The sequence below is a fragment of the Ambystoma mexicanum genome, chromosome 13 (assembly GCF_040938575.1).
Source record: "Ambystoma mexicanum isolate Mex_15411 chromosome 13, UKY_AmexF1_1, whole genome shotgun sequence".
NCBI lineage: Eukaryota > Metazoa > Chordata > Amphibia > Caudata > Ambystomatidae > Ambystoma > Ambystoma mexicanum.
The window spans coordinates 135,476,588-135,500,214 of NC_090938.1; the positions used below are offsets into that span (position 1 = coordinate 135,476,588).

General features: G+C 47.5%; 1 protein-coding gene across 1 annotated transcript in view; it reads left to right on the forward strand.

Annotated features, from left to right (window-relative positions):
* Window positions 1-23,627, forward strand: part of TEAD3 (TEA domain transcription factor 3) — a 301,226-nt gene that overhangs the window by 148,264 nt on the left and 129,335 nt on the right. Inside the window, 4 exon segments of the mRNA XM_069633449.1 lie at window positions 816-859; window positions 861-881; window positions 3,605-3,667; window positions 18,241-18,252. Of these exon segments, the coding sequence (XP_069489550.1) occupies window positions 816-859; window positions 861-881; window positions 3,605-3,667; window positions 18,241-18,252 (140 nt within the window).

Sequence of the window (23,627 nt, forward strand, 5' to 3'; positions counted from 1 at the left end):
CTGACGGGGGGCTAGAAAAAGCTAAGGGAAGTGAATCCTGAAAGGTATTACGAATATAGTGACTGGGTGAAACTGGCAAATGTGAACCTGACTGAGGGAAGCCAAGGTTACAAAAAGGAATCGGAGCCCTGTTGAGGGGGATCCACGGTGAAAGGAAATCACCCGACTAGATTACTCAAAGGAGCTTTTGGTTTGTTGTTAATAGTACAGCAGGTCCTTTTAGGTAAGAGACCGGGTGTAAAAGAGACTTGCCATAGGAGGCCCTGATATTCTTGGAAACAAACTGTAAGCTTGTGTTGGAGAAGCTCAGGAGTGTGCTGTGTTCGCGAGGCCTGCCTTGTCCCGTGCTAAAAACGCAGGGAAGGGAGACCCCAGTTGTACCATCCTGACTTATAATTTTGTGAACACTTCTTTTTTTTTCTTTGTGAACACTTCCTTTCTTTTCGGATGAACATTATCCCACACTATTTTGTAACTTAGTAGTAAGGATTGGCAATAGATTATTTTTTTTGAATTGTGATCACTAAAACTCTCTCTCTCTCTCTCTCTCTCTCTCTCTCTCTCTCTCTCTCTCTCTCTCTCTCTCTCTCTCTCCTCTCTCTCTCTCTCTCTCTCTCTCTCTCTCTCTCTCTCTCTCTCTCTCTCTCTCTCTCTCTCTCCCCCCCCACCCTCCCCCCACACCCACCCCCTAGAAATAAGACTATTGTGTGGTTACACACCGTAAACGTTTTCTCTTTGGATTCAGGCTCCTGCCTCTTTCACATGTGACAGTTTCGAAGTTGAATGATGACTTTTCTCCTTTTTTTTGTTTTAAGGTCGGAATGAGTTGATCGCCAGATACATTAAGTTACGAACAGGAAAAAACGCGGACGAGAAAACAGGTAAACGTGACTTTTTGCTAGCCTCTTTTCAACTCATAGCTCTCGTAGAAACCAGGCATTACAGTGGAGGAAGGGGGGGGGGGTGGATAAACCTCTGTGATTTGTGGAGTCGTGAAAAATGAACTGACATGTTCTACCCCCTCCGGGGTAGGCAATTCATCTCCATAGAAAGAAGGAAAAGTGGAGAAGTCTATTGAGCTTCCTTCACGGATAGGAAAGCCCTTTTAGAAATCGTCCAGAGAAGAAATGAGACCATTAGCGTAAGATTTCTCATTTCTCCCAGAGAAAGCGATGGGAGCGATATTGGAGAGCTCTAGTGGCGTACCATGAATTGGAGCATAACATATACCTCCTGTATCGACTTCAGTGACTTCCTGACTACGTTTGTGAGAACGTGGGGAAGTATGTTTTCAGTTTGTTTCTGACAGCGTAAACATGTTTTATAAGCCTTAATCCCTGAAGGGCAGGCCCTGAAGCACCATGATCTGGTGGTGATCGGTAGGTATTAGTTATTCATGTTGGGGTTTAAACTGTGCACCATTGCTCTCCCAGGCCCTGTGGCAGACGTGAACAGGAGATGGGGGGGGGGGTTAGGTTAGTGGGAATAATGGGATAATCGTGGCTAGCTTTTTATGTGCAAGTCTCTTTCTAGGTGTCAGTGGCACAGAGACAATTCCATCCAGATGAGTTCCTTGTGTGTATTTGTGCTGGCATGCATTGGTCTGGGTAGTTTTCTGTAGGATGGTTGTGAAGTTGTAGACTTCTGTTGTTTGAGGTCTGATGGAAGGGGTTTATAATAGTGTGTGAGTGACTTCGGTGGTCTGTACATTGCCTGTTTGAATGTGGAAGATGAGGTGGTGGGGTTAACACCAATTTAGGGTGTCCATTCAATGCGTCGGGGAGCAAAATATAATGTAGCATACATAATGTAGCAAATGTTGCCTATGGATACCATGCAACAAAATATCGGGGGCCAAGCCCAAGGCAGTAGACAGTAGGCAATTAACCTACAGTGCCAGGCAAAATGTGATGGTCAACAATTGCTCTATAATACCAGGAAGCAAAATGCAGTGGAGCAGAAATTAGTTAGGGCACCAGTTAAATAGTCGGCACCAAATCATTTAGCGCAGCAGTCCATCTAGGAGGCAGAGGGAGGCAGCAATTAATGACACCAAGCAATTACTACAGTGCATCAACAATGAGTGCATGGCAACAGTAAAGTGGACACGAGCGAGCAACATATCATTCGACAGCGATGATCTAGGGCAATCAATTCATACACTGCGGCAAAAACGCATCTAGAATGTCGGGGCAAAAGGAATCCATGAGATACTAGGTACCTAATCTTAGTAGGCAATGGCACTTTCCTGGTTGTTGGGTGGTCTGGGGCTCCTAGCTAGTCAATTTGTCTATTTCTTGGACACTGCTGCGTGCAGGCAACTGAGAGTCCGCTGGTTGCCCGACATGAGTTGTAAAAATGAGACAGCCATCCATGTGCATAGTGTTTTCTTTTTCTTCCAGAAATATTTGAGGAATTTGGTGCATTAATGTCCTGGTCTGCATTAGATCTGGATGGTTCATTGGGTGGTAGAATTATTCCAGTGCTCCTGAGGTGGTGGTGATAGGTCTACCAGCTTTCTTTTCACATTACCTTTGCGACTGCAGCATTTCTGCAGAGTTGCTCACATAAAATATACCAGTGGGGCAGGTGGCAGTAGGTGCATTGAAGTCAAGAGTAGATGGTGGTTTGGAGTGCTACCCACTTGTCCACATGGGCTAAGAAAGGGCTCAGGCCCTGGCAGAAATGGATGAAGTCCTAGGAGTTGGTGATCAATGCTAATATCAGGGCTTCAGGTGTCCTAGGGGAGTAGGTAAAGGCACCTCAGCTTTTGGGTTTTGTGCTGGGAGCGATGGTTTGCCCTAAGTTGGGAGACAGTGTGAGAATGTTAAGTGGGGGCGGAGAAGCACTTGAAAGTAAGGAACAGCAGTTCTGATTTGGAACCAGTGAGTTTGTAGAGGGTCCCAGCTATTCATGCTGGATAGACTGAGGTTTGACTGCCCTCTTGCCTTTCTGAGAATCAATCCATACATTCCTTTCACACAAAAAGCTGCTATCCATCAAGGCATATGGAAGAATGCATGCTTAGCCAGTTGAAGGCTGTGATACATTGGCCCAGCTCTTTGTCTGAATGACAGAATAGCGAGATGTGATGTGAATCTTTTAAACCCTGATTTGAGTTGGCTGCGTGTGTTGTCTCAGGACTGCAAGAGCAGGGGTATTCAGCAGGCGATCACCAAGGTTCTATACCAGGATGAACATGGGATTTTTCACATTTATTCGCCACATTATCAGCAGAAGTATACATATTGTGGTGCTAATTGTAAAAACGAAGGGATGGGTAGCTACGAGTTGATTAATGTATGCTCCTGGGCCGTGGGCTGCAGCCCCAGGAGGATAAACATGTTCCTTTAATGCCTCCCCAAGTGGGATAATCCCTTTTAATTTTCTTTGTATTTTTCTTGGAATTGATTGGTGGATCACAGGTGTCCAGCCACATACAGGTCCTTGCACGGAAGAAGGTGCGGGAGTACCAGGTTGGCATAAAGGTATGTCGGCGCCCATGTGTCCCTCCTCTGTGTGGCAGCATGGGCAGCCTCCTCCTTCTCTCCTTGCCTCTGGTCTAAGGCTCTGCTCTTTCCCTCTTCTTCTGCTCTCTCTGCAGGTCTCTAGCCACTTGCAGGTGCTAGCAAGACGGAAATCTCGCGAAATTCAATCCAAGCTGAAGGTAGGGGCTTCCCTGCGTTCCCAGGGGTGTCTGGCTGTGCCGAGAACTAATCCACTTGCCGCTGGGCTTTGCTGCGCCTTCCTCTCTCTTCTGGGAAGGTGACCGACTTCCAACAGCAATCCTTTAGACTTTACTGGTGGAGCTGCCATTGTAAGGAGTTGCTCATCAAGTCTGCTGCTTGGCACGTGGCTAGTGTGGTGCAGTGGTGGTAGGTGTGTGCCCTCCATGATTGTCGCCCGCTGCCCATCAGCATGCTGGTGTAGTGTTTGCTCCACATAATGCCAGATTCTGCAGTAGTTTGCATAATTCCGTGCATAGAACGAGTGCTGTTGGAATATAGGACATCTTTCCTGTCACTGTGTTTTTTCTAATTCCCATTGTCTCTGGCTTGTACACGTGTGTATCTTTGTGTGAAAACCAGCATGCAATTCAGGGTGGGTGATCAAGGACATGCCAAAGGATCTTAATTACCTAGTTATGATACGCCAAGTGGTCTCAGGTCACCATATTCATAAGAGGGTCTTCCTCAAAGAATCTTCCAAGCACCACTGAGGACTAGCTGTAATGAATGCTCCTATCCGTGAGACATCCCTTATAATACCTACCGATAAAGACAACACAAGGTCCGAATTCGTGAATAGTCTAGTTGCGTCTCTTCTTCAGAAGAAATGCCCTGAACACTTGTGCTTGAGCGTGTTTCCTGTCCATGTGGGATTTCACAAGCAGCTAAATGAATGAGCTATCCTCTGCTCTCTTTTTTGTTCGAGATCACCTCATTGCCGCCTTCCATGAGTATCTTTTCATGCTCTTTTTGTTGCTTCCTTCCATGCTATCTCCACACGTTCCTATTCTAAGTCTCCAAACATTTTTATTTGTGAGGTTTTCCTAGCGCCCTTGCTCACGACCTTCCGTCAACATTTCTGTTAAGATGCCCCCTTCCTATTCATATGTAAAGTAATGTAATCTACCCATCTGTTCCCATTAAAAAGATCTCCAGCCGTTCATATCCCTGTCTCCCGATTTTCTGAACCATGTAGTCTACCCAACATTCCTTTCTGTGTGGTATTCACCACATTAGTATCGATTTCAGCAACACTTAGTCACCTTCACATTCCTACCCATGAGAAGTCCTCGACATGTTTATTCTTATATCCCCATCATTACTGTTGGATAATCTCTATGATCCTGATCGTGTTTGCTTCCTTGACATTTGTATCCATGAGTTTTGCACAACATCCATATCCTATACATCTCCTCTAAATTCCTATCACTTCTATTTTTTTTGTTTCATCATAGCGCCAAAATTACATCTGAATGCTTTCAGAGCTGTACAGTTTACACACACTCACTCACTCTCTATCTCTCTCTAATACAACTTGCACATAGAAACAAATGATCATTTGGCTTAAATGATCATTCATGAAGCACAAGGAAAATTGAATACTAAGCAAGAATGCAAACAAATTAACCCACAGAGCCCAAGCGTTTACTAAAAGAAAACCTGTGGCCAGAACCAAGTTTTCAGAGATTTATAAAATGCAAGGAATCCCTTGCAAGAGACACTGAGTGTTCCAAACGTACCGAGCCACCCTGAGAAAGGTCTGTTGAGGGTTGTTGTATAAATTGAAACTAGGGACCTTCAACTGAGAGACTCCCAACTACTGAGCCCCCACAAGCCTCCTGAAACCGTCAGCTTGGAGGCCAGATAGCTTGGATTGCTGCTTGTTCTATGCCAGGCATGCAAGCTTGAACTGAAACCTTGCCGCTAGCGGGAGCCAATGGGGTTGTTTTAAAACTTAAGTAACATGGTAGAACCTTCTAGCCTCAGCAGCAGGTCTGGCTGCAGAATGAAGGACTGCCTTCAGGGGAAGGCGAGGGACGCTTCGGGAAGATCAGAAGCACTATTTACCCGTGTCAAGAATGCTTAACCAACACAAGATATGACCAAAGCATAACCTACGAGATGAAATGAGGACCTGGAGAGCACGGATTTGATGGCTCACATCAACAAAAAGCAAATGTTATCCTTCTTGGTGGGTGTATTAATGCGGGGAGCAAAGGAGAGATGAGGATCCAAAACTAAAAGCAGCTTAAGCAGGAGATGCCCAGAAGCCTCCCCAAAGATGGTAGTATGGGCAAACAGAAGGAACTGAGTTTTGTAGATATACGCATTTCAAGAAAGTACTGCCAGTAGGAATCCAGTTTACATGGCAGATTTTCAGATCCACGCCAGTGGCTGAGTTAAAAGTTGAAACGTGTAGTCTGAATTTTTTACATTTTTGATGCCGGGCCCTCAAATTTCACAAGTTTGAGGAGGCCAACCAGTCTTGTTTTTCCCATTGCAGTCTGGGACTTTCTTTCCTATTTGAAATTCAAAAACAAGACGTCTCAGAATTCCAAGCAAAAACAGGAGTGGATGGCCTTCTCACGCATAGCCACAGGAAACCTGATATCGCAAGTGTTGTGGAGAGGCGGAGCAACAACTCTAGTGACGACTCAGCTATAATTATGTCTAACCAAGCCTTTACTAATGGCAGTTTCTTCAGGACAGGGTTTGAAAAATGCCTAAAGCATGCAACCTTTGTCTTTTCAGATGTTACGGACTACAGCCCCCCTCTTCCCTGGTAGAGCAGTCCGTGGCAAGGGATCTTGGGGGTTGTAGTCCAAAAAATTGAGCGCTGCAGGTTGCAGACCCATGGCCCAGGGGAAATCACTACAATCAAAAATGGGCTGACTTTTAGAACGTGTCACAAATGACTCAAGACAAAGTGAGGGGTTTGAGGTGTTCACTAACACCTCAAAGGCAATCCCAAAACTAAGGAATGCAAAAAACAATCTTAAGCAGCTGTTATCCCTCCAGGGTCACTGTACTCTACTTGCAACAAAGCCAACTGAAAAGCTGCAAACCTATTCTTGTGAAGTCCTTCTGCCCCCCCGGCTAACCCTATGTCATCCAGATTGAACAGTCCCTGGTCCAAACAATGAGGCAAAACCGATCAATAAAATGCCCAGTCCTACTCTTCAAAGCAATCCCCTACAATAAATGCCTGTCGTCAAACTGCTTCTTCCCAGGTTCCTTGCGCCATTCTCGCCAGGCTTCTTTCACCACTCTGAAAGGTTCACATGTATCCTTTGCACCAAGTTTTTATTTCAACTAATTACCAGTATTCTCTTAGTAATCCTTTGACCAGGTTTTCACTCCAGCAATTCTCCAGATTCTCCTGGCATCCTTTACACCAAGTTTTCCCTTTTACACATTCCCAGCCTTCTGCTAGGTTGCTTGTCACCAGGGGTCACTTTCCTTTAGTACTCTTTCCCTACACTCAGATTCCTAGAAGGCGCCTCTGTTTCAGCTTTCTTTATCCAGCCATCAGATGCCAGACTGGCTGCTTGGCCAGGTCTAATAGAAGAACAAGTTACTTCTTACCTTGTAACGTTCTTTCGATGGGATGTTCCTTCGACGTATTCCTTATCTTTGATAATTCGTCTCCAGCTTGCTGGCCTCGGAAATTTTTTCTCTGTAGAGGGCGCTGCACGTCGACGTCCGCTGAGTCGATATCCCTCGACAGCCACCGTATCGGCGCCGACGTCAACATTCCCATAAATAGCCACGCGCGGCGTCCGTTGCTCAGTTCCGTTTTGTAGCATAAGATAAGTCATGCCTGAATTGGGTATTGACCTTGAAGGAGCGTAAGCTGCAACCACAAGGGAAGTATTACTGCGGGGATGGATGGGAGGGGCGATAAGGAATACGTCGGAGGAACATCCCATCGAAAGAACGTTACAAGGTAAGAAGTAACTTGTTCTTCGAAGTGATTGTGTCCTCCGACGTATTCCTTATCTTTGATAGACTCCCATAGCAGTGGCATGTAATTGGAGGTGGGAATAATAATGTCATGTATCCCTTTTAGGAATGAACTGCATGTAATACGGCTTTTCCAAATCTGGTCTTTTGACTAGCGGAGGAATCCAGGTTGTGAAATTTTGTGAACGTATGTGCCAACGACCATGTGGCAGCCGCACATATGTCTCGGACCGGTACCCCTCTTTGGAGGGCGGAAGAGGCTGCGATACCCCTGGTTGAATGAGCCCTAAGACTTTGGGGTGGCTCTTTCCCTGCCAGTTTGTAACATTCCAGAATGGCCAAAATAATCCACCTGGAAATGGTCTGTTTTGTTATGGGTAGTCCCAATTTGTGACCTGAGTATCCTACAAACAGTTGGTCTGCTTGCCTAATCCTAGCCAGTCTGCTGATGTAAAATCTCAGAGCTCGCCTTGGGTCCAGCCTATGTAGCCTTTCTTCCTCTTTCCCCGGATGGGGAGGAGGGTAGAACGAAGATAAGGTAATTTTCTGAGTAATATGAAATTCAGAAACCACCTTTGGGAGGAAATTAGGCTTCACCGCTAGGACAACTTTGTCCTTATGGAAAATTGTATGGGGGGGGTTTACAAGAGAGCTTGTAGCTCGCTCAACCTCCTAGCAGATGTTAGTGCTACCAATAGGACAGTTTTAAGCGTGAGAAATCTCAGCGAACAAGAGTGGAGTGGTTCGAATGGAGTACCCATTAGGAAGTTTAAGACTAAATTTAAGTCCCATAAGGGAACTTGGAATGGTCTTGGAGGATAAACATTAGTTAATCCCTTGAGAAGTTGTATTACTAGAGGTAGTTTGAAATACGATGGTTCCTCCGCAGAGCGCTTGAAGATTGAAAGCGCTGTGAGATAGCCCTTTACAGTGCCAACTTGAAGGCCTGAGTTTGCCAAGTAGAGTAGAAATGATAACACCGTTGGTGTACCACATAAAACAAAAAGTTGATATTTCCTTCTCTACACCAGCTGCAAAATTTGTTCCAACGGCAGCGATATAAAGACTTTGTTGCTGGCCTTCTGGCCGAAAGCAACACCTCCATGACGTCATCAGAGAGGTCCCAATCCTTGTACCTCACCCTTTCAGAAGCCAAGCGTGAAGGTTGACGGTTCTGATGTCTGGATGGAGAACCTGACTTCCCTTCTGCAAGAGAAGATTCTCTTTGAGTGGCAGACGGATTGGAGGGCAGATGGACATATCTAGAAGGTCCGGGTACCACGTTCTCCTGGCCCAGTCCGGGGCAATTAGGATCATGGTTTTCCGGAATCTTCTCAACCTCCTGGTCATTTGAGGAATAACAGGGACTGGTGGAAACGCGTAAAGGAGTGGGAACTCCCTGTCCACTATGAACGCCTCTCCTAGAGCTCCTGTCAGGGGAAATTCCCTTGAACAGAACAGATCGCACTTCCTGTTGGTGCTTGTGGCGAACAGATCCACCTGAGGGGTTCCCCAAAGGGCGAAGATCTCTTGAAGGACTTCCTGAGCTAGCTCCCACTCGTGGGAGACTGTGCTCTGCCTGCCCAGAGCATCTGCTGTCAAGTTATTCTCTCTGGCTAGGTGGACTGCCGATAGAGAGATTCCTTCCTGAATTGCCCAAAACCAGAGCTGCATTGCCTCTCTGCACAGTGGCCCTACACCTCCTCTTTTGTTGAGGTAATGCATGGCCACCATGTTGTCCGTCATTATCAGGACATTTCTCCCCTGTACTGATGGCAGGACAGCTTTCAGCGCTAGTCTGATCACTCTCAGCTCTAATAGGTTGATGTGTAGTCTGGACTCCGATGGAGATCAACGACCGCTGATGGTCAAGTCGTTGGCATGGGCTCCCCACCCCGTAAGTGAGGCGTCTGACTACTGTTATCTCAGGCCATGGTTGCCAAAACAGTTCTCCTTTCAAGATGTTCTCTGGATAGGCTCACCATAGACGGTCGTGGGCTACCTTGTCCGGAATCCGGAGGATATCTGTCATTCTCCCTGAGAATTGCGACCACCGAGTTCTCAGTGCCCACTGAAGAGATCTCATTCTCAAGCGAGCCTCTGGCACAAGGAAGATGCATGATGCAATGAGGCCTAGCAACCTCAAAAAGTCGAAGTCTGGGAGACGTTGGGCATTTTGGAACTTGTTGACCATCTGCAGAATATCTTGAGCCCTCACCTCTGGTGCCGAGGCTTTTCCCAGGGAAGTGTCCAGGACCGCTCCAATGAACTGGAGTCTCTGTGATGGTATCATCTGTGACTTCTTTAAATTGAGGGAGAAGCCCAGTTTGTCAAGGAAGTGGCAGACAAAATCTAGCTGGATCTGAGCTTGTTCCGAAGATACAGCCCTGATCAGCCAATCGTCCAGGTAGGGGTAGACTTGGATCCCTTCCCTCCTTAGACTCGCAGCCACTACCAACTTTAGCTTGGTGAAGACCCTCGGGGCGGAGGTCAGCCCAAATGGCAGAACTCGAAATTGATAATGAGAGTCGCCAATTGCGAACCTCAGGTATTTCCTGTGTTTGAGATGGATTGGCACATGGAAATAAGCATCCTGAAGGTCCAGAGATAACAGCCAGTCCTGGAGCTGGAGGGCCTGAAGGATCTGAGAGAGAGTTAACATCTTGAACTTGTCCTTCCTGAGGAACTTGTTTGAATCTCGTAAGTCCAGGATGGGTCGCAGTCCTCTGTCCTTCTTTGGTATGAGAAAGTAGGGGGAGTACCAGCCCTTGTTCCTGTCCGCTACAGGTACTGGTTCTATGGCACCTTTTTTCTAGCAGGTCTATAATTTCCTGCAAGAGGAGCGGATCTGGAACTTTTAGAGAGCTGTGCCCTGGTGGATGGCTCTGAGGGATGTGTAGAAAGGGTAGGCAGTAACCCTGGGCAACTGTCTCCAATGCCCAGGCATCTGACGTTATAGCCTGCCATTCCGTCAGATGGTGAGTTAACCTGCCCCCTACAGGTGTTTTGTGTGGAAAGACCTCAGAGTGGTTTGGGGGCGGCTGATGCAGATGCCGAGGGTAAAGAGGCACCTGCTGCTGCTGCAGCTTTAGTACTTTTGACCCGTCCACCTCGGTTGGATCTCCTTTGGCCTCTTTGAGCCGGCTGGCCTCTGCCTTTCCCGAATGCGGAATAATAGCGAAAGGACTTTCCTCTCCCATGGGTTCCTGAGGGGCGAAAATTAGTTTGGCGGATTGCAGCTCCTAACGATTTTGCCGCTGCTTTAGATGTCTGCAACTTTTCCAGACTGTCATCAGCCTTTTTACCAAATAAAGAAGAGCCGTCAAAGGGCATATTCAAAAGTCTGGTCTGTACATCTGGAGCAAAGCCAGACTTTCGCAACCACGCATGCCTGCGGATTGTCGTACTTGCCGCCATGGCCCTACTGATACTGTCAGCGGAATCGATGCCAGTTTGAAGTGACTCGCACATGGCATCTTTGCCATCTTTAATAATGTTAAGGAAGGCTTCTCTTTCCTCTCCTTCGGGTATGCAGTCAGCCGCTGATGAAGCACACTCCCACAGTGTGTGACTGAACCTGGCGAGCATACAGGTGGCGTTGATGGACTTCAACGCCATACTACAAGCAGAAAAGACTTTTTATGCCATAGAATCATACCTTTTGTCATCTCTATCCTGTGGGACAGTAGGTTAAGCGGACCTGCTGCTTGATGAAGTTGCCGCTTGAACCACCAGGATCTCCGGAGTCGGGTGTTTTGATAAGTATTCAGGGTCAGCCGCAGCTACCCTATACCTGGCTGACAATCTTTTATTGACTGCAGGGATAACTTCAGGAGTTTCCCAATTAGATGAAATCTTTCTTTGTAAGGCTGCATGGAAGGGGACCACAGGATCCTCCTGTGGACCTTTGTCTAATATGTCTGTCAGGTCATCCTGTTGAAAAACAGGTGAAGGCGCAGACCAACCCATAAATTCAATAATTCTTGCCATCAGGGTTCTATAGGGTGTTTTGGCATGTTCCCCTGGGTCTGGTTTAACAAATTCCACTTCTGGGGAAGTGTCCAGCCCACTTGCCTCATGTAATGATGCCTGTAGGTCTTGCAACCTTCTTTCCTCAGAGGTGAAATCCTCTGAAACAGGTAGTGTGGTCCTCTGCAACTCGAAGATTCCTCCCCTTCTTCATAGATTGAAGATAATCCGGGGTACTCTGACCTCGGAAATGGTGTAAAACCCATTTGTAAGGCAGAAGGAGCCAAACTCGTCATTATTGGGCGAGAAAGCGTCAATGTCGTCGACGCCGCCGATGTGACAGGCTTCGAAGGCGCCGAGAACGATGTTGAGGAAACTGGAAGAGGCCTCGAAGAACTCGAGAGGATCGGGATCCTACTCGAGGATGTCGACGACAGTCTCGGCGTCGTGCCGGAGGCTCTTGGTATCACCGTTGGCTGTGAGGTAACCATGGTTTTCTCTTTCATCGGCGTCGTCGATCGACCGATGCGTCGAAGAACCCTTCGACAACGGCGTTGATGGCGCCGATCCATGCGTCGAAGGGATCTTCGCCGACGGCGTCGAAGACGGTGCCTTCTTACCCGATGGCCCGTGGCGCTCTCGGGTGGAATCTTTCGCCGGGTGCAGCGACTCGCAACGTTTAGATTATTGGGGTTTTTCACCCGGGGTATCACCCTCAGCTGTCTTCGAGGGGGTCGAGGCCGCTTTCTCGAAGACGCTTAGCATTTTCTTCCTGAATTCCTCCCACTCAGCCTGAGAGCTGTGTTTTGTGGAGCAGGAGACCCTTTCTGGGGAAACAGAAGATGAAGAGGAAGGGGATCTTCGACGTCTCTTCTTTGAGTGTCTCGATCTCGACGAATGGTGGGAGCTACTTCGAGATCTAGAATGGGAATGCTTTCGACGGTGAGGAGGTGAATGCCTCGACTCAGCCGAAGAAACTTTCGAGGAGGTTTTGACTGACTTACCTCTCTCGAGCTTCCCCTTGCGCTCCTTCAAGGCTTTCGCCGTCATGGACATGCAGTCCTCACACTCCGAACAATGGTGCTCGGCTCCCAACCACCACAAGCGGATTCTGTGTGGAACTGTTATCGACATTTTTTTACCGCAATCTCGACATTTTTTTAAGCCGGATCGCGGCGTTGTCGGTTTCCGATGAAGAAGCCATCGAGAACGAGTTGGTATTTTCTAGTAAATCTAGAAGGTTTATCTGACTGAACTGAGCAACGATATTCCGAGGCCCCACGAAGCGCGGAAAAACGGAACTGAGCAACGGATGCCGCGCGTGGCTATTTATGGGCATGGTGACGTTGGCGCCGATACGGTGGCTGTCGAGGGACATCGACTCGGCGGACGTCGACGACCAGCGCCCTCTACAGAGAAAACATTTCCGAGGCCAGCAAGCTGGAGACGAATTATCAAAGATAAGGAATACGTCGGAGGACACAATCCCTTCGAGTGTGCACTTTCTTCCAGGTGGAATCTTTCCATTCTCTGAGTCGCAGCGCAAGCATGCCCAGGCTCTTCTGGGTCTATAATCCTCCACGGCTCCCTTGTGTCATGCAACAGTCTCCCTTTCTGGGCAGAGAACCGTGGTAGATAAGCCTACCTCCTCCGGGTCCAAGACATCACGTGACTACCTGCAGCCTCCTATACCCATGAGGCTGTGAGATTTCCTGTAAACTGGCTGTTGATTGGCTCTTTTTCCAGCTTCCTATGTTTCTCTGTTCCGAGGTCTGGTGGTACTGAGATTTCAATAGTACCTCCTAATGAATAACTGCCTGCTATTCGGTATTGGTGAAGGGGATAAGGTGCAGTGGGATCTACCAGTGTTAACTTATTAACTCCAGGTGAAGCTTTAAGAAAGCAAAACTCGGACGGGGAAGAACAAGGCTTTCAATACAACATGCAAGATGAGCAAGCCTCTGGCGCTTGTCTGCTTGATCCTGCGGCTCGCGTCCGGTTTCAGGTTCCTATGATGGCTACCTACAGCTGGGCCAGCTCGTTGATCCATACCTCCACAAGTCCCATGAGGCCAAGGCATACCCCTTCTGCCACCCTCTTAGGCTCACACCAGGCAGCGGTCGACCAGCCGAGTCCCCTGTGACTAGGACACCCCACACTGTGCAAAAGGGAAACACAAATGTCTCGCTTCAAAACCGGAAATAACACTGGTTCTTATCGATACAGGTGTGAGAAAGGGGGCATCTGTCATGCCACTCATCAACTTTCACATGTACAGCATAAAAGGAGCAGATTTCTGAAAAAAGGCACATTATTGGTATCAACCACTACTGTACGCTATCCATTACCGCCACTCAGAGAGGGTGGAAATGAATTTGACAGAATGAAAATCAATACCATTGGAATTCAAGCAATGCAAGTACCGTTACCAATAGGCCAGTGGTAGATCTGTAATTGGGAATGTTTTTAGAAATAACTCTTCCGGCAGTGGTAATTACTGCCAGCAGTATTCCGCCCCAAATAATTTACCCAGACTGTAAAGAGGCAGACGCTCCTTAAGAGAAGGGATGTGTTAGCCCATTCCTTTACATTAAGGCACAAATAAGTGCAGGGCGGTGGGGCGCTTGAGGCAGTGTTACGACATAGCCACAAAGTCTTTTTCCAATGTCTTTATGTCATATCTTTATATATTTCCATTTCTTTATTTTAATAACAAAATGGTCAGCATTAGATTAACGCCTAGTGGGTACTCGGGTACTAGAGGTTCCAAATGAGTGTCTAGTGTTCAAAATAGTCCTCGCCCCTCCCGGGCACCACATTTCTAGTAAAGGAAACCACAAGTGCTGGGCAACAGAAAGTCTTAAACCTAATCTTTAGGAGTTCATAGACTCCTTAAGCTAATAACATTAAGTTCTAAGGTCAAAACAAACTGTTTCCAAATATACTCTTTAAAGTCCATCCCTACACAATTATAATAAAACTGACTTGTCTTTTTGGTTCTCTCATGGTTTAAAATAGGCCCCAACTGGACCTTATGATTTCTGAACTCATGACCGTTCCCTCATGGGCCTTGGCTTCTGATTCACGACAACTCCCTCCTGGAACTTTGATTCAGGACAAGGCACCTCCTAGACCACGACTTCAAATGGGCCTCTCTCAAAGGCTTCAGGTTGCAGTATTCACAACAGGCCTCTCTCCTAAGCCTTGGTTTACAGGACTCGGAGTAGGACTCTCACAGCCCTCTGGTTCAGCGTTCACAGCAGACCTTGCTCGGAAGCATCGGCCTGTGCTGCCTGGGCCTGTGACCTCTTTCTAGCTTTACCTGAGGGTCGCTGGTGGAAAGCCCTAGGCTTTGGCTTTCCAGTTTATCCGAGGAGTTGAGGGCCTGTGGTGCCCTTCTGATTAGCCTTCCTCCTGAAGGGCTTACAGCTCTCACCTTTCCCCTCCCTGCCTCTCCAGGCTTGCACAGCCTCTCTCCAGACAGCAGTCCTTCCAGTCCTCCTCTACAGGAGCCTCCCCTTGCACAAAGGGAGCATCAATAGGTATGTCTGCGTCTTGGGACACTGACTGAATCTCCCCAGTCCCTTTTCTACCCATGAGGCCATGCCATGGTTCTTTCCCCTGTGTTCCCAGGTGAGCTTGCTCTTCTGCTCATGAGCATTCATTGACGTGGCCTTCCACTCATGAGGATTATTATGTCCCTCTAAAGCCTCCCCAGTGGGATCATCTCTTCATCGTTCTTGTGTATTTTTGTGGAATTGACTATTCCCCTCATCCGATTAATGGATGCAGTCAGTCACTTGTTCATGAGGTAATGACTTCTAGTAGGGTGTCATTGGGCCCGCAAGATTTTATAAACGTGTCGGATGCCCTTTTGGAATTCCCAGGATTGGGCTCACACTCCATGTTCTCTTCTTCTGAGGGTAGGCAATGTTTCCCCAACTTCTGGTACTGGAATACCAGGCCAGCGGCCGCCTCACGCCTTGCTGCTACATTCCAGTCAACCTCCTTGTGATGTATTCTTGGAAATTAAGTTTCCGGGCACGAGACTGCAAAGCTATTCTCTCTCTCACTGTGCCATCCTGGTGCCTGCGGGCCATAGTGTGCCTTGTACTCGAGGCAAGCACACCTCCTCTCGCCAGTCGGTGGGCTGCTGTTCAGTGTAGTCTGTAGTAGTAGAGGCGGTCGCAATGCAGCGAGACGGGCTCAGGAAATGACTCGAGCACCCTCTTCAATCACCATTTGGGCCTGCACTGGTCCGTGTCTCTTTTCCATCATCCAGGGAAAATGGGGCCATCTCGCTTCTTCTTTGGTGTACAATGCACACACGATCATTACAGACCGACAGCGGCTCTGCATGCTTTACTGCCAGTAGGGTTGCAAACTCCTGCAACTGCTACTTTCACGTTTTGTGGTTATGGCAGTTGCCACATGTTGTAGTCCAAGAGTAACGCCTGCAGGACTCTATGTTCCCCTTCTTAGGGAATGGCCTGGAAGATAAATGGATATCAGATCAGGTTCTAGCATGGGCTAGTCAAGCCATGAAATTGCGTGACATGTGTATATGGAATCGGGAACACACCCTTGTCACAAGGGAAGAGTGTGTAGATATGTTCTCCGCCATTACAGAGCACACACCACACGTCCTCCATGTATGTAGTTGGCTTCACCAATTTCATCATATGCTTTGGTTTAGAGATCTCACCCGTGTCAATCTACCCAGGTGTGACAACCTTCCCAGTCTGTGTTGGTATCAGGAGGGGGAACTGGAAATGCTGTTGCGAATTGTATGGGTTTTATCCTAAAAGAAAGCCTCAGTCTTCTGGTGTTTCTTAATGGAATATTCCAATCTAGAGCTGAGACAAGGATTTTTCTTAAAGGTCAGTGTAGTGTCAAACAAAGCCTTTTGCTTCATTAGGGAAAAAAGAATAGTATTAAAATAATAAAAACTTTTAGCCTCAAATATGTGTTTTCGGTTCAACGATCCCTGCATCTGTAACGTGGAGAGATTTTCAATGTAGGGAAAATATGTTAAGCTCACTCTAGCGAGCAAGCGGCAACATTCAGGGGGACTTTGCAGACCAGAGCAACAATATGGGCAGGCCTTGCACTGTAGTGCTCCAGTGCATCATTCATAGCAGCGTTACTTGCATCACACTGGTGACTCGGATTGCTCTGGAATCACGTTTGTACCTGTCCCCATTTGAGTCGCGTTCAATGCCAGTGAAAAAAAGTTTTAAGATCCTCACCAATCAACTGCATTGGTGATCGCCATCACGGGCAAGAGGCTGGCCGTAGTGCTTGATCCAGAATGTGTCAGTGATGCACATCTTGCGCCAGCTCTGATGAAGTTCGAAATGGATCGAGGGAGAGAAAATAGGAACAGATTGTCGCCTTAAAGAATAGTGAAACCCTCAACAAAGTAAGAGAATATGTTAAAGAAAATGTAATCACAAAATCAATACATATGTCAAAGATTCACACGGCACGGTACACGACATGGGCAATACCATGCTAACTTCTGATGTAATGGGATTTTTACAGCAACGCAATCATTTCGGTGCACTGTGCAGATACTGTAAGCATTATAATCCCCTGACTCCTTACCCACCCTATCTCAAGGAAGGATGGAATATTGAGGAACCTAAATCTTGAGAAACTGAAGTATCAAACATATCAGTTGACCGTTTGATGGGTCTGTGAGAGTGGCATTGCATGTCAAATTGAAATTGTGATGACCTTCCCGCTTACTATAAACTTAACAAGTAAACGAGTGCTCTTTATTGTTCACCTGTCACTGAAACGCCCAGTTCATGAGCCCTGGGCAGAGGACCGCATGAGCAAACCCTTCTTCCAATACTATGCTTGGTCCTGATCATGTGACTGCTGGATCTTGCTGAAACGTACAGGACACAAGGATACTGACTCAGTGATCTGATGCAGAGAGGGACAGCCAATCAGGAGGGCAGTGGAAGCAGGCAAGGGCAGATGGCCCCGCCAATTCATCCACACAGCCAATAAATGCCAATTCCTCAATGTTTTCTCTCTGCGGTCTCCTCCATATTTCTATTCCTGTGTTCTACTCAATCATTCTTTCCTTATGGTCTACACAAAATATTTTTATCATTGCAGTCGTCCCAACGTTTTTACCTAGGTGGTCTCCCTCGACATTCCTTTCTAGGTAGTGCCCACAACACTCCTCTCAACACAGCCCCACTGCCCCATCAGTGAGGTCTCCCCAACATTTCTCTTTATCCAGTGTTCCAAGCGTTCATATCCATGTGTTCTTTAAAGTCCACCCACTTTCCTTTTCACTCTGGATTAAGTTTGCTGTTTCATCTGCTAAGTGCCCCCTCATTGTGTGCGTTACTTCTCGGGGGGCGGGGGGGCGCCCTTTCCATTGGATATGCTCTCATTGTGTGCTCCTCTCAGTTGGGTAGGTACACATCTCAATTTGTTCTGCCTATTCCCCCAATAATTGTTACTTTCCTTAGTTATTCACTCCGATGTGTGTTTTCATTATCTCCATATTGCATTCAGTGCCCAATTCCACTCTGGTACCTCTCTGAGATGCAGAGGGGTACCAGAGTGGGTGCCACCCCTTAATTCGATCAGGCCTTTATTCAGAGTCACTCTCTGCAGTATTTTCCCTCCATGAAGTCATCCTTTGGGATGTCCCTCCCATCACCCTATGGATTTCCCATATAGACTCAGTGCCAATATTGCAGCCAATCTAAATTATTAGAGCGCTATATTATCAATAGATAGTAATGATTGTTTTTATTTTTTTTCCACACAGGCCATGAATCTGGTAAGTGAACTTTACATTAACTAGTTTTCTTCTGCTTTGTCCTTTTTGTTAACCACATTTTTTTTGCTGTTTGTCTTTGTCGAAAACTTTCCTAGTATACTGTATACATCTCCTGGTCGTTCACTTACTATTACGTGGGTGAGGGTTCGCAACAAAACCCATGTCAAATGATGTTACCGTTTTCCACATTCAAGTGATCTCTGTTGAAGTACCCGGATCAGACTGTTGTTGTTGTCATGTCACATACCGAAGACATGTTTATGAGCTTGTCTAAGTTTACTTTAATTAAGGCGGAAGGTGCACCCAAAAAAGGTTTCACGTATTCCCAAGATTTCAAAGTTGCTTCTGTCATTCATACACGAAACATCTCCCTAGAGGAATTGGAGCAGTTATTTCTGGGGTTCATCCAGGCCATTTTGGAAAAGTTCTATGAAAGGAAGTATTCGCTTTTCAGGTGGTTTGTAGGCGACTGATCATGTGACGCAGTCTTCGTTCTTAAGGGTAGTACAGCTCAGAATTATATATAAAAGAAGCAAAGGTTAAAAACCGCAGTGACTCTCCTGGTGGGCAAGAAGAAAATCTGGGGAAAAGGGCAGATCTAAGGGAGCTTTGCACCCTGGAGTATCTGGGTTGGTCAGTCATGCCTTGTATGTCTTCTCCCACAATGCTTCTGGTGTGTATGGATGCTCAACTATATCCGGGGCAGGGCTCCCGCACTGACATTTCTGTGTTAAGTGCTAGGTGATTTTCTAGTTGAAATGCCGAAGTGGCATGTTCTGATTTTAAAAAGCAGGACTGGCTGGCATTCCCTTGGGGCAGCATTCAGAGAGGAAGCAGCTGAAAACCACACTTCTCTCTATATATATGGGATACATTACTCACCGTAATCTTATTTCTGATGCTTGTATCTGCTTAGATTCACATGCTATGCATAGGCCGACATCTAGTGGAAGCTGCGGAGTATTACAGTTTGTTTTTCGAAACTCGAAAATGGGCGTCGACACAGGGCGTGCCAGTAATACTATCCCTAGTGTGACGTCCACTGTACCCAAGATCCCTCACGCGTCTAGGATCCTCAGATTGTATTTTTTCTGACGTGAGGTAGCATGAGGAGTAGCGTGAGTACAGATAATCCAAGCAGATAGACAGAAAGGTAAGACTACAAGTAATCATGCGCCTTCTCTCGGAGGGGAGGAAGGCTGGGTCGCATGTGAATCTAAGCAGATACAAGCATCAGAAATACGATTACGGTGAGTAATGTATCCCTTCTGAGGCTTGTGGAATCTGCTTAGATCACATGCTGTGCATAGATTAGCGAGCAGTACCAGAAGAAGGAGGTGGGATGTGAGAAGGGTCATGAGCAAATAAGTGTCTTAGAACCGCTTGTCCCACTTGTGTATCTGCCTTGGAATGGGTGTCAATGCAGTAATGCTGAGTAAAAGTGTGAATAGAGCTCCAAGTAGCTGCTTTGCAAATGGTGTCAAGGGGTACATTTGCAATGAAAGCCAGAGTGGCCCCAATGCCTCTAGTAGAGTGGGCCCTTGGCGTAAAAGGCAGTCTTTTCAGAGAGTGAGTAACACAGCTGGATACAGTTAATAATCCACTTCGAGATGGCACCTTTAGAGACGCGATCCCCCTCTCTGCCTGTAGCTACGGAGACAAACAGTTGATCTGTTTTCCTTAGCGGTCTGGTTTTATTTACATAGTAGAGGACCGCCCTACGCACATCTAGGGTGTGTAGTTTCACCTCAGCCGAGCTTTGCGGGTTCTGGAAGAAAGCCGGAAGCTCGATGGACTGGTTTACATGGAATTTTGATATAAATTTAGGTGAGAACCTAGGGTGTGTGCGAAAAACCAGTTTGTCTTTATGGATAGTAAAGAAGGGATCCTGCACTGACAGAGCCTGAATTTCACTGACCCTTCTTATAGAAGTAATAGCTACTAAGAAGGCCGTTTTATAAGTCAGGTGTTTGAGACTGCTTTTATGCATGGGTTCGAAAGGGGGGCCCATGAGCTTGGCTAGCACCACATTAAGGTCCCACCCTGGTGGTGGGTTTGAAATAGGAGGGTGAAGTCTCTTTACTCCTTCCATGAAGGCTTTAACTACTGGTACTTTCCACCACGAAACCTTGCTATGGGAAGTGGTGTAAGCCGAGAGGGCTGCCAGGTGTACTTTCAGTGAGTTAAAAACCAATCCTGCATCTAGCAGGTGGAGCATGTATGTAACAATAGTGGAAGGAGTGCAATGAACTGGGTTGATTTGTCTACTCTGGCACCAGATAACGAACCTCTTCCACTTGTCAAAGTAACAGTGCCTTGTGTTTGGTTTCCTAGATTCCTTTAGGATGTCCATACACCTCTGTGGTAAATTGAGGTGTCCAAACTCTATGACCTCAGGAGCCATGCTGCCAGGTTCATTGAGTTGGGTTGCTGGTGCACTGTTTGACCTTGGTGCTGGGACAGTAGGTTGTACCAGGCTGGAAGTTTGATGGGCTCGCACACCGCCATCCTGCGTAGGTGTGGGAACCACGGTTGTCTTGCCCACATGGGAGCAACTAGGACAAGCGTCATCGACTCCCTGTTCATCTTGTTCACCACTTTCCTGATGAGAGGACTTGGTGGAAAAGCGTACGCAAACATCCCTGACCAGTTCATCCACAGGGCGTTCCCCTGGGAGTCTGGTTGGGGGAACCTGGATGCAAATTCTGGGCATTGTCTGTTTTCGCTTGTGGCGAATAAGTCTATAGTGGGGAACCCCCACTGAGAGAAGAGATCTTCTACGACCTCTCTGTGAAGAACCCATTCGTGTTTCTCTGGGAGGGAGTCTCTGCTCAGAGCATCCGCTAGGGAATTGAGCTCCCCTGGAACATGTTGTGATGACAGGAAGATGTTCCATCTGAGTGCCCATATCCAGATTTTCTGGGCAAGCTTGGACAGATTTGGCGAGCGAGTCCCTCCTTGCTTGTTCAGGTAGAACATGGCTGTAGTGCTGTCCGTCCGGATTTGCACTGACAGGTTTAGTAGGTGGGGCTCGAACGCCTGAAGCGCTCTGAATACTGCCAGAAGCTCTAGCAGGTTGTTGTGGTTCTTGGCCACTGAGTGAGACCAGAGACCCTGAGCTGTGTGGTGGAGATAGTGAGCTCCCCACCCCGTCAGACATGCATCTGTAGTGACTACTGCCTGTACTTCGGGATCGTAAAAGGGTTTCCCCCGTGCAAGATTTTCTCTTGTCCACCAGTGAAGGCTTTGTACCAGTGTTGGTGAAACGACCACTAGATCGTCCCACTGACCACTTGCCTGAGACCACTATTTCGCCAACCATTCCTGCATGGGACGCATGCGCAGGCGCGCGTGGGGGACCAGGTAAATGCATGACGCCATCATGCCCAGTAAACGCATTGCTTTGCGTACCGTTATTTGTTGACTGGACTGATAATGCGGAATTTGCAGTAGTATATTCCGAATTCTTTCTTCTGAAGGAAAGGTCAACCCCTCCTGGGTATCCAGGATTGCTCCTAGGAATTGTTTTGAGGTGCTCGGCACCAGGCTTGACTTCTTCTCGTTCTTCTCTTCTTGCCTCCCGGCGTAGGTGTGCAGCCGCCACCGCCAGTACCTTGGTGAATATCCTTGGTGCTGAAGCTATTCCGAAGGGCAGTACCTTGAATTGGTAGTGGCGACTGTCCACTTTGAAGCGCAAGTACTTTTTGTGCGCTGGGAACATGAAAATATGAAAATAAGCATCTTTCATATCCAAGGTTGCCATGTAATCCCCGCTTTTTAGGAGGGGGATTACCTCTTGTAGCGTGGTCATACGAAATTTTTGGGGCTTGACGAAGTCCAATACTGGGCGCATTGTCAAGTCTTTCTTTGGCACAAGGAAGTAAGTTGAATAAATACCCTTGTTTACCTGGTGTCCCGGGACGAGTTCTATCGCGTCCTTTTGTAGAAGAATGGCGATCTCCTCGAGGAGAATCTTCTGATGTTCTAGGGAGTGTACTCTTTGTCGTGGAGGATGGTTCCGGGGACGCTGCTGTAGCTCTATACAATATCCCGTGGATACTGTTGACAGCACCCATCTGTCTGATGTGATCCCTTCCCAAGCCTGGGTGAAGTTTGAAATGCGTCCCCCTACTGGGGTTGCGCGAGAAGGGACCCTGAACTGAGCGTCACTGTTTTGGTGGAGGCGTGCCGCCTCCCTTGCTGGGGCTGCCTCTGCCTTTACCACGACCTCTCCTATTACCTCTGCCGTAACCCTGGGTAGACTGTTGGTTGTTGTTCCACTGTGTATCCTGCCCCTGGGAATAGTTAGATCCTCTCTGGGAATGTTGGCCGCGTGGGCGACGAAAATTACTATTCCCTCTCTGGTTAGGGGGTTTATTGGTTAACTGGCCAAGGGATTTGAGTGTCTCGTATTCGTCCTTGGCATTTTTCAGTGCGTCTTCGACCGCCTTACCAAAAAGATCAGCTTCCACCGGTTTGTCTAACAATGATGCCTGAGTTTCTGCCTTAAAACCAGACTGCCGTAACCACGAATGTCTCTTGATAACAGTACCTTCTGCTATCAATCTGCCTGCGTTGTCCGCGGCGTCGAAGGTTGCTTTCAAAATGCAACCAGACACGGCTCTACCCTCTGCGGAAATCCGAGCTAATTGGCCCTTTAACGGTTCAGGAGCAGAGGCTATGAGAGCCGCGACTTCTTCCCACTGATGGCAGTTGTAGCTGGCCAACAGGGTGGTGGAGTTATCAATCCTTGCTTGATAGGCGGACGTTGAGGCTACCTTCCTGCCGAAACCGTATAGTTTTTTGCTCTGCTTGTCGGGAGGAGCTTCTGACGAAGACAAGGGTGTCCCAGCCCTCTTACGAGTGTTGGTGACAACTAGGGAGTCTGGCTTCAGATGTCCTCTTATATAGAGAGGGTCAGACTGTGCTGCCCTGAAAAGTTTTTCAACCCTGGGATTGACTGCTCTAGTGAGGTTTGGGTTCACCAGGGACGGATCTATTCTCCGCGAATGGATTTAAGGATAGGGATGGTCTGGGCAACAGGCCTCCTTTCTCCCACTAACTCTTCTGCGAAGTCCCTTTCCTCCTGTACACCGTGGGTGTCAATGTGGAAATGTTCTGCTGCGCGAGCGAGAACCTCATTTAGGAGGGGTTGGTTATCGACCGGGGAGTCGGTAACCGGGGCTTCGTTCTCTACCGGGGAATCTACTCTGTATGTTTCCGGGTCATCCTCTTCTTCCTCCTGGTCCTCATCATCCCCATAGTAGCCCGTCCCGGTTTGCTCTTCTATCAACCCAAATTCTTGGTCTTCACAAAAGGAAGCCTCTCCTTGATACCGTGAGTATGGTCTTGCGTAAGGTTGTACCTCGAAGGGT